The 12,210-nt window shown below is 32.2% G+C and overlaps 1 protein-coding gene across 5 annotated transcripts in view; it reads right to left on the minus strand.

Annotated features, from left to right (window-relative positions):
* Positions 1-12,210, minus strand: part of LOC145277621 (ketosamine-3-kinase-like) — a 90,180-nt gene that overhangs the window by 26,388 nt on the left and 51,582 nt on the right. Inside the window, exons 1-3 of one of the 5 annotated variants that reach the window (XM_080129158.1) lie at positions 10,473-10,580; positions 4,710-4,853; positions 2,009-2,092 (exon numbers count right to left, since the gene is read on the minus strand). In XM_080129158.1, the coding sequence (XP_079985284.1) occupies positions 2,009-2,092; positions 4,710-4,847 (222 nt within the window). In that variant the 5' untranslated portion in view covers positions 4,848-4,853; positions 10,473-10,580. Of the gene's footprint in view, positions 1-2,008; positions 2,093-4,709; positions 4,856-10,465; positions 10,581-12,210 lie in introns of those variants that run through there. The other 4 variants (XM_080129184.1, XM_080129191.1, XM_080129175.1 and 1 more) reach the window with 4 other exon arrangements.

Genomic DNA, 12,210 nt, shown 5'->3' on the forward strand with positions numbered 1-12,210 from the left:
ATCAGGAAGGAAATTACGGGTACTGTTAATATTTATATATTTATTTAAATTTAAACGCAGATTCCATGAACAAAGCTTCTTTTCCAGAACTGCTCGCCTGTGGAACACCGTTCCGATGGACTGCTTCTTGGTTGAATACAACATGGTGGCCTTCAAATCTAATGTAAACAAGTTCTTTGTGAGCCGTCCCCATAAATAATCAAATTCTACCCAATTTACACCATTAACTATTACTACACTATTACCTTCCATTCATTAACCTTTATCCTCAAGTGGCCTTTGGGCCTTGATAAGTGGTGACACCCAAGTAAAAAAAAAAAAAAAAAAGTAATGCATAAGAGAATAGTATTATACTACTGCCATTCCAAAAGGAGGAGATAATGCCTGAGAGGATAGTACCATGATACACTGGACAGATACTACACTATACTTGTACTTGTAGCAGCTCTCATCCTGGTTGGATAAAACCAGCTTCCCCCTGAGTACGAACTGCATCTTGAACCATTGCACTCCAGTTTTGTCGATTTTGGGTCAGGTCACAGGACATGACTAACCTATCACAATTCCATCGCTGGAGACCAACTACTTGTAGGCTTGATAGTATTGTCAGGTCGTCATTAATTGATGTCACCTAGGTCTTTAGCTGCCCTATGACATGTTTGCACCAGCCATGCAGAGAGGGGGGGGGGAAGAGGACCATGGGAATGAGCTCTCACTTTGGTTGATTAGCTGCATGTCCAAAACCACTGGAGTTGTAAAAGAAAGATGGATGGCAGAGAGCATAGGTGTATTTTTCAGTGGAGAGTATAAACTAGTGTTGGGACGATTAATCGGAATCGGAATTGGAAAACTCAGAACTTTTCGGGGTATCAGAATCGATATCAGAATCGGTATCGGAATCAGAAAAATTTTAGCCTATTTTCCGATACCAAAACCAACTCAATAGAAACATAAGAATAAGCGAAGTAAATATTTTTAAATATTAAATAAAAATTAAATATTATATTAAAAAAAGTTAAAACTTAAAAAATCGAAAAAAACACAAAAAAACTAACGTAAGGAAAATGAACGATGTTAAATATAAAAAACAAAAAAAAGAAAACAGAAAAACGAACGTTAAAACTTGTTTAAAAAATCTGAAAAATAAAGCGGGGGTGGGGGCGTAGTCAAAACATAAGAATAAACGAAGTAAATATTTTTGAAAGTTAAAACTTAAAAAAATCGAAAAAAACACACAAAAAACTAACGTAAGGCAAACGGACGATGTTAAATGTAAATCTTCGGACAAACAAAAACAAAAAAAAAACATAAAAACAAACGTAAAACTTCTTTAAAAAATCTGAAAAATAAAAACAAAAAAAAAACCAAAAAAAAACATGTGAAAAATAAGCCTGTTTCGATATTAAAATTTAAAAAATCGGTGGGTACCTGGCGTTGCCTGGGTGTTTTTGGGTGTGTGTGGTCGGTCTGGGGTGGGGGGGTGTTAATGAAAACCTTAGAATAAGCGAAGTAAAAAAAAAACAGAAAAACGAACGTTACGTGAAAAATGGCTTAAATAACCCTGCTTCAATATTAAAATTTAAAAAATCGAAAAGAAAAGACATCTCACACCACGATTCGAACCCAAAACCTTTAGATAATGACCCAGCACTCTAACCAACTGACCCAAGACGATGTACACGAAATTGGCTCATTTTTTTTAATCTTTAAACTAAATCAGGTTACGACGTCGCATGACGCATGCGTAGAAGCAAATTCGTCATGAGAGGACAGTTTGTAGAAAAATGCTGATTTCAGGGTGAAAAAAATTAACGTTTTTGGCCAATTTTTCAATATTTGTCGGGCGAAGGTTGGGGCTTTCGTATGAGACCAAATTTGTGAATTTTTATTCTGTCTGTCAAAAGATTTTAGCAGACACACAAACATACATACATACATACATACATACATACATTTTCACCTTTATATATATAGATTAGCGATTGTGGCTAGATGATTATATACAAACCTTTATTGGTTTTGGAATTTTTACTGTATTGGTAGCCAATATAGCAGAAACACTTTCATATTCTCCATTAAACAATGCAAGTGCCTAAAAAGAAAAGAAAAGGATAACAATTTTGACATAAATATCAAACTTCTAAAATGGGACTGGGAAAGATAAAACAGTTTTTATAACATTTTTCCTCTAACTGGAATTTTATTAACAAGAAAGATTTTAAAAGTGAAATCTACCATACAATATGATTTTTTTCTAATCCAAAGTAATATTTTGGGGAACCAATTATCTAATCAACTTTTTTAAAATACTACTGTAAAAACATTTTAGAATGAACTGAATGAATTTACAAAAACATTTTGGGGTTCTATGTGATCAAATATGAACAATTGTATACACATACCTCCATATATAATATTTTGATTGCAATAGGTTTGCAACACACAAATTCAATACATCTATCCTGACAGCCACTATCTTATGTAGCTTACGACCACCATTTCTGGCACATTCACTCATGAAAATAAAATGCTATATTACATCCGATGAGCAACACCATCACAATCGCCACATCTACAGAGGAAGAAGTTCCTATTTTTCTCTCTCAATATTTAGTGCTCCCACTGCTACCAGTTGAGATCGGGACAAATTCTATATTTTCCTATGATATTGTGCTTGACAAGATACAACTGATAAACATTGTCAAAACTAGCACTCAGTATGAGAACAGTAGTCTGAAGAAGTCAAATAATAAAATTATTTCTATTAATAATAATTAAAACAAATTAAAAAATTGAATTCCATTTTTGTGGATGTGTTTGTGTTGTATCTTAGTCTGACAGTTAATAAGAATAAATACACTCAAATACAAGATTTGAAATCAACTATTTTTTTATTTCTCAATAATAATGGATAAAATGAACTTGAGACACCCCCGAATAAGAATCAATTAAAAGGCCACATTTTGCCTTAACCCAAATTCTTCTTTTAGTTAAGGTTGAATTATGAACCAAAGAATATGGTATATTTTACAAAAAAAGCTGTTCACTTACAATAAGTTTTTAGAAAATTACAGTGTTTCATTTGAAATAAGTTTTACTAATAGTTGTAAAATTTCAGTTTTATTTATAATAAATTTTACTATTAGTTTAAAAAAAATACTGTTTCATTTGCAATAAGTTTTACTTGTAGTTTTTAAACAAATACAGAATTTTATTTACAGTAAGTTTTACTATTAGTTTAAAAAATACATAATTTTATTCACAAGTATATTTTATTACACACATATTTTTAATAAAAAGAATAGTTTTATCTACAAAACGTTTGATTAGATACACTTTGGGGATTTATAAAATAAAGTTTATTTACAAAACTTTTTGTTTAATCAAAATGTATCAACAAACAAATATTAAAAAAACATTTAAACAAAAACATGTTTTGCAGAGATGATGTCACACAAATTTGAAAAAGGTATTTAAAAAAATATTGAATTGTGTAATAAATTATTTATAATAATCTTTTATCATAAGCGATAAAACAGTGTTATGTCAAAATGTGTTCATTTGAATGTTGCTCATTCTGGGGTGCCTCAAATTTATTTGATCCTAAAAAAACAAATACTAACTATTGTATAGCCATTTCTGGCAGTGAAAGGTGTTTATTACTCCACAACATTTTTTTCTTCATTTTTATGGAAATCACTCTAGACAAAGTATAAAGCCACTTGATGTATAGAGCTTAAAAAAAAAACAGTTTGAAGCTAATAACTGTTAGCTGGATAGATTGCAAATAAGGAAACAACACTTCTCTTGGAATATGAGAACTAAAGGTAAAAATAAGGAAACCGAAAGTTATGAGGCTGCCGAACGTAAAGCCAAGGTTCGCTTTTTACTTTCCTCTTTTTGATTGGATGATATTTGAGGTTTATTGTTGTTGTTTTTGTTGTTGTTGAGCATAATTCATGTTAATTTTGTTGGCATTCGTTTCTCTGATATCATTCTATTAAGAATTATTTCTAGAAGGATATCACGTATTTATGGGAGGAACTACATAAGGGTTGCCAACATCCATAAATGAAAGTGTTTCTGTGGAACAAGCTGAATATGAACTTGACACATCCATAACCAATTAGTTACTATCATCTCTCTGCTGTTGGTGGTGTTGGTGTTGCTAGTGGTGGTGGTAATGATGCTGTTGCTGCTGGTATTGCTGTTGCTGTTGTTATTGGTGGTGGTGGTGGTGGTGGTGGTGCTGCTGCTGCTGCTGCTGCTGCTGCTGCTGCTGGTGAAGTGGACATCAGTATAGATTGACAATTTGTCGCATGCCTTGTTTGAGTCTTCCTAGTTTCATAATATTACTTTCAGTTGGGATGTTGACAACATTCAAGTAGTCCTTACTGTGAGTCTTCTATCAGGGAAATTAATGACAGTTAAATACTTGTAGAATCAAGCAAGTCAAAACATCATAATTTATTAGTATATTGATTAACTGCATTAGTATTTCATAAGAAATTTTGATCTTTTCATAACTTTACTTATTTTGGGGCTGGGATGGATGGACAGAGGAAAGAAAGGAAGAATTCACAATTCTTTAAGAAGAAAAAAAAAAGATATAAAAAGAAAAATTTTATTACAGGTTCATTTCATTTTTCTTTAATTTAAGATAATTCAAATGAAAAACAAATTTCAGATAAAATTTGTGAATAACTTACGTCAGCACTTGAGTTGTACTTCACATAAATTTTCCCTTTGTCCGTCTCATAGACTACACCTTCATTTATACAACCTCCTCCACTTCCAGCCTTTTTCAAGTCAGAGTATCCCAGCTCCGTTTTCAGTAAATTTTCCATAATTTTCTGAGCAAAAATAAAAATTAAAAAGTAACTTTAATATCAGATTATCATATCAAATTTTCAATAAACTATTTCTTGTCAATAAAATTTCTTGTCAATAAAATTTCAGTCAATAAAATTTCTTTTTCATTTTTTATAATAGCATTATCACATTTGAAGAACCAATGTACTAAGATGAATAGTTATTTAGAAATGTCATGTGCTGTAAGTTTAGAAATGGCAATAAAGTATGAGGTGCCTTCAATAAATTTCCAGATGTTTTTCTTACGGGCACTTTTATTTATAGTACACACATGAAAATCTAGTCCCCTTTAAAGTAATCTCCTCCGACTGCAATGCACTTGTTGTACCGTTCCAATAACCTCTAGACGACCCCATAGAAGTCCTCTTGTGTGAGCGTATCAATGACCCTCATCGTAGCCTCTTTCATCTCCTCAATTGTCTCATAACGACAGCCTCTAAGGTTTTCTTTGAGCTTAGGGACTTAGGGAATAATCAAACGTCACAGGGAGCAAGGTCAGGACCAAAGGGCAGGTGAGGAACTGTTTTGATGCTCATTTTGGTCAAATAGTCTGTGACAAGATGGAGTTGTGGACTGGTGCATTCACGCAAATCTTTCACATCTTCAGTTGCTCGCGAATAATTGTGTGTACAGTTCCCACACTGACATCAAACTGTGCACTTATTTCTCTACAGACACACAAGTTCTAATCTATGAAATTCTTTATTTGGCCAATCAACTCTGGGGTTCTAATTTCCTCACTCTTCCCACACTTCTCATCCTTAACATTCCCTGCCTTCTTTGAATCTCTTATGCTACTCAAAAATTGATGCTCAATTCATGCAAGATGGTCCAAAATCATTCCATTCGTTTCTGTAACTATTTTCCAAATTTAAAACAGAATTTTATTGCATATCATTCTTCTAAAGTGTCCTCACGTCCAGATTGCATTTTTGAAATTCACCAGCTGTGACAATTAGGCTTTAGGAGGGTATATTCCAATTCCTGCTGTAGCTGTTCATTTGAACCTGAAATTATAAAAATTTGTCAGTCATCTCATAAGATGTATAGCAATAACATACTGAATTTTTAAGAGTCTATGACAATTTTAAATGCCTGTACAAAAAAAGCCTGGGAACTTATTTAAGGAACCTCGTAACTTTCTCATATGGCAAAATCACGTTGACACACCGGTTCTCACCAGATCACCAAAATTAAGCAACATCGAGCCTAGCCAGTATCAGATTGGTGACCATTTGGAAAGGCGAGGCAGTGTATGTACCATGAGGTAAAATACCAGGTTGGGAAACTGGCGCGGTCTATCCTTCTCTCAAGGGTAGATGGGCCTCTCTTAAGCCGTGGTAGGCAACCAATCTAGTGATGGCGTCACGATAAAAAATACCCATGATAGCCCTAGCAAAACATCAAGTATTGAGCCACAGATAAGATTTGAATTACACTAAAAACTCATGTAGTGAGTTCAATCTCGGCTGCAGTCGCATGTTACATTTGTAACTTTCTCTGATATTCTTGGGGAATAATAGGAATCTGCCTCTCTTTCCTGCCCTAGCTATAATAAATGAAATAGTAAGTTAAACTATACTTTCAAATCTTGGTAGAGCTATTAACTTAGGTGAATAAAACCTCTAAAACAAGACTAGTTTTCCTCTGCTTATCCTCGGTTTTCTTTACCACTGAACTTAAGCAATGTTGTGTTCAGATCAGAAGTGAGGTTGGAGATTGCACAACCTTTATCTGACTATAAATTCCTCATCACATAGGCACCTTTTCAGAAGGTATCCATTGTCTCTTGAGACAAAAGGATGCCACTAAATCATAAGATTTTATTTTTTTATGGGTTCTTCTTCGTTATAATAGCGAAATCCAACTGTTGAGAAATTGAGTTTTTATTAAAAAACAATAACTTTTTACTTTTTATGTTGATTTCAACTAAAAGCAATGTTATCTACCTAATTTTCATGTCGCAATCAGTTAAATATTACAGCATTATTATATAAAACATGTACTTTGACAAATAGATGATTGTGTGACATCCATCATTAATTGTAACAAAATGTTGCTTCCCCTGACATGATACTGTTTACTTATATACACACTTGAAATGTTTTTTTGAAAACTACTTTCATTAATAATTAATTTTTTATCTCATCATTTTTCATAATTTTGGGATATGTTAATTACAGCTACATGATAATAAGTAGATACCATTGGTTTTATTTGAAATTCAATCTTTTGACTTTCAAATTTTGTTTTTATTACATTTTCACTCCAAATAAGACACAGTGCCACTTTGATGTAGAGGGCTACTATCAGAGACATAAGTTGCAGGGATACTATGTAGGGAGTTGAGCTGCAAGATGTCTGTTCACATTACATTTGAACTTCTGCTTACCAATACAGTTGGGGAAGCAGGAATCCGGAAGTGAATTCCAAAGTCTATCAGTTCTGGGGAAGAAGCTATAATTAGAGGAGAGGGTTTTCTTATATCTAGGGATCTCTAGTGTAGGGTGGGACTTTGCTGCTTGTCAGGATTGTCGAAAGAATTTACGTCGAGGGGGTACAAGGGTTTGTAGTTCGTCAGAGCATCCACCATTAAAATACTTGTAAAACAGGACTGGGAAGCTACATTTTATCGATGAGACAGAGACTGAAGCTTAGATAACAGTTCAGGACCTATCAGGTTGGCGACTCTGTTTTGAAATCTGTCCAGTAGGGAGAGACTAGTAGCAAATGCACAAATGTGTGAATTTCACTATTATAATGAAGATGCACCTTTTTATGTTATAAAATAAAGAGTAACTTTATTGATTCTCATTTTAATTTGCAGAAACAAAGAAATTTGAATTAAATTATCATTTTTCATTATCTGCAGAGGTGTGAATTGTGATTCTTAGTTCTCAAAAGAAAAAGGATAAAAAGACACAGTCTTTTTTCACACCCTCATCTCTTGACAAACAACGTATAGCCTGCCTCTGAGCCACATCTGGCCCTCCTGGCAGTGATTGGCACAAAACATTTATAATATAACCTAAAAGATGGACACTCAACTGAAAAATGGCAGAGTGGCTCGATATTAGTTTATAACTCAGCATTTATATTTGCAACCCCTTTGAATTTTTGTAGTAGAGCAAAGGTCGACCATTAGGATCACCATTCTCTACAATACCAGAAGGTAAGCTGGCTAACTTCTACAATTCCAATCTTTATTTAATGCTATATTGATCCATGGTAACATCTTTTTATTCGGCATAATCCCAGACACACCAGTTCTAGTTAGATCACAAAAGTTAAGCAACGTTGAACCTGGTCATTATCATGTGGGTAACAATTTGAGAACAGGACAATAGGAGGACATTGACACCTCCCTGCAAGAATTGTAAAAACCCAACATCGTCATCTCCCCTGACAGGGATATACAGTGACGCCAAAAAGAAAGTCTGCAGTTGTCATTTTTTCAAAAGCCGCAAATTTAAGCTAAATTGAATGTACCTATTTAAACGACCTATACCTTATTTGATTCGCCTTTTATTCCTTTATAATTTTACCTGTTCATATTTGACTTTTAATTGAAGTATCCTAGTGTTCACACCAATTTAAAAAATTAACTTCAAATTGAGAAGGCAAAAAGAAACTCCGCAAGCAATAAATTAGCTTAAAACCAACTTAAAATATCCACCCTTTAGGCAACAAAGCATCTCTAAATGTAATTGTATAAGCAACTGAGAACTGCTTAACATGTTTATTCAGCTCGAAAAGCATACAGTGTTTACCGATGTATTGGAAAATTCAAAATAGCGTCCGACTCTCTCTTTAATACGGTAAGTTTGGGAAAAGGTGTTATAAATAATAAACTACACAAAATACTATTAAAGAAACATCGAATATATATCAAGTTATGTCACGGTAACATATATTGAGCGAATTTCTAACAGTATTTTGTCTAGTTTATTATTTATAACACCTTTTCCCGAACTTACCGCGTTAAAGAGAGAGTCGGGCGCCATTTTTAATTTTCCAATACATCGGTAAACACTGTATGCTTTTCGAGCTGAATAAACATGTTAAATTGAATAAAAACACGAAAATTATATCCAGTTTGGTAGAAAAGTAACTTATCTTGCCTTTGATAACAATATATATATAAACAATAATAAATTTAAAGGTAATCATGAAGAAAGAGAGAGCCTGTTTCCTCTGTTTGCCTATAGGTGGCGTTAATGTCTGTCCACCCAGTTACGGAAGCACAAAATGTATATAATGGCATCGTTGAAATAAAAATAAATGTTTTTGTTATATTTTAATTTTAAACATGTTTTTTTGTTGTTTTTTTACAAACATATTTAAGTTTTTTGTTTTTTTTTCAAACATATTTAAGTTTTATTTTTCCAAACATTTACGTTTTGTTGCTGGTTTATTTTCAAACATTTACGTTTTTATTTTTTTTTAATTTTAATTTTTTTTTTTTTTTTGCAAGCATAAATTAAATGTTTTTGCTATATTTTTCTTTTAAACATATTTATGGGTACAACCGTTTTTCCACGAGTATTTTTTACGTTCTTATAATAACAAAATCAACGTTTTTTCTTTTATCATTTTTTTATGGACCCTTCCCCCTCTTTTTTCTTATTTTTTTTATTTTACCTTTTCCGCGAGTATTTATATATATTTGAAAAAGGATACTGTAAAACCTGAATCTTACTTGAAACTACTATAAAAAAAAATAGCGCGGTACAATAAGTGCATAAGCAAACTTTTCTAAAAGAAAAATATTTCAAAAATATTTATAAAAATATTTATGCCTGCAAAAAAAAACGTAAAAACAAAAAAAAAACGTAAATGTTTGAAAATAAACCAGCAACAAAACGTAAATGTTTGAAAAAATTAAACTTAAATATGTTTGCAAAAACAAAAACAAAAAAAAAAATTAAATATGTTTGCAAAAAAAAACAAAAAAAACATGTTTAAAATTAAACATTTATTTTTCATTATATACATTTTGTGCTTCCGTAACTGGGTGGACAGACATTAACGCCACCTATAGTCAAACGGAGGCAACAGGCTCTCTCTTTCTTCACGATTACCAATTTAAATTTAATTTTAAGTTAAAAATCATGCAAGCATATGCTCTTCCTAAATTCTACTACTAACCCTAAGTCTCGGTGGCTACAATAAAATAAAATTCAATTTTTAAAAAAAAGGAAAAAAACGGAAAAAAGGTGCTCATCTCAAGTGTGATAAATCCGAAAATAAAAGCTAGCGTATAGACTGCGAAGAAGCGATTAAAGTTCAATTTTCTCAAAAAAATTAAATTTAGTAATTAATCTATTTGCGAGTGAAAAAGTTGACTTTTACTTCTTTTTATCACCTCGAATAAAATTGGTGTAAAAAAAAAAAAAGAAAACGAAAAATAAATAAAACAACGTCGATTAAAATAAATGTTAATTTTAACGTGTTTTGTTTGTTTTTACTTCTCGTAATCTATTAAAAAAATGACCATCGATCAGTAAAACACGTTGATTATTATTTTGAAATGAAAAAAATTGTATGTTTTAATTTAAAACAAGCATAAATAAGAATTTAGTAAAACATTTACATGCTACTGTTATTAGGAAATCAGAAATTTTCAAATTAATTGCGTGATATTGTAAAAATGGGGTTACGACGATTACGAACCGGTCTTGAAAAACGGTGACGCACACAAAATTACCTAATGTAAAAAAATTCCGGCCTACCATTTAAAGACTCCGAGAAATTTCATTTTTTTTTTTTTTTTTTTTTAAATAAAAATAAAAATATCAGTAGCTGAGTGAAGATGAGGAACAAAGAGATAAGGGAGGAGTAGGGGAAAGAGAGTGCACTAAAAGTCACTGGAAAAGGAGGGGGGAGACGATGGATCTTAAAGTTTAGGCTGGTTAAGTTTGAGGGAGGAGATTAGTTATCAAGATTTCATTTTTTTGGTCTTACCACTTATATTGGGGTTATATGTCATGGGTAGTAACTGTGAGAATTCTCTACGGTAATTAAAATTATATTAGGTTAGAATGGACCAAATCTATTAACATTTAATATTAAATTTGTATAAAGAAATGGCAATTATAGGGGTCTACTTGTAAGGAAAGGTTAAGTTCTAGAGGCGGGGACCAAGAGGATGTTTTCAGATATCAAAATTGAATTGTGTGGGGAAGGGGTGACAGTTAATGATAAATTTAAATTTAGGCTTTGAGTGAAGAAAATAAATGAGGAAAGCTGTCTGGGAGTCGTATCGGGGAGAATTTGATAAGTGATGGTGAGTATATACAGAGGATATATAAGGACATTTCATCACTATTGCATATAAGGACATTTCATCACTATTGCATATAAGGACATTTCATCACTATTGCATATAAACATTAGTACGGATAGGTTGGTTGCTGGATTGGTTCAATAGGACAAGGGGGAAGGTGTATTCAGGGGTGGTCTGAGAGTGTTCTGGTGATATTTCTATTCTGTCGTTAAAAAATAAATGTTGTGATGGAGAGAGTGAATGGGAGATAATCCCTATAGCTGAAGTCTAGTCGGATGATAGGCAAAGTAGAGGTTGTATAGATGGGCAGGAGTACACAGGTTGAATTACCTAAAAAAAAAACGGGGGGGTTATCCAGTGTCAGATATTGGGTGCTAGATTGAGAATGTGAGAGAGATTAGTTCTCACTTACCTTACACCCCTAATTGATGTATCACCCTTATTGAATAAATTAATAAATTTATATATATTAGTATATTTTCAGAATGTAAGAGATTATATATAAGTATTTCCACAGCCAAACACCATCGCAGCCACAAGAGCCATGACAGCCATAGTATATTTCTTTATTGATTCCTATATAAGCTGCAAAACAATTTGTTGAACTTTGCATTATCCTGATAAGTCTCCTTTTAAAGAATTAATTTTATTCTTTTTCTTTTAACTCCCTCACACACACACACACACACACACACACACACACACATATATATATATATATATATATATATATATATATATATATATATATATATATATATATATATATATATATATACAGTGATGATCATATTTATTGGCACGGTAAAATAAAAGTTAAATTTTGTCTAATAAATTCTAAAAAAGGGATTAAATTAAAGAAAATAACAAAGTATATTATGTATTTTTAACTGGCCTTTCCGATGCAGCAATCGGATTTTAGAAAAAATAAATAACAAAGGAACAACAAACATAATTGCAAAAAACCCTTGTTCAAAATTATTGGCACGGCTTTGTTTTTCTTTTAGTATCAGTATAATATCAATCAATTTCCGGTTTACGTGCTTTCTGAA

Source organism: Euprymna scolopes, chromosome 1 (genome assembly GCF_053919585.1).
Source record: "Euprymna scolopes isolate OS-2025 chromosome 1, ASM5391958v1, whole genome shotgun sequence".
Classification (NCBI taxonomy): domain Eukaryota; kingdom Metazoa; phylum Mollusca; class Cephalopoda; order Sepiida; family Sepiolidae; genus Euprymna; species Euprymna scolopes.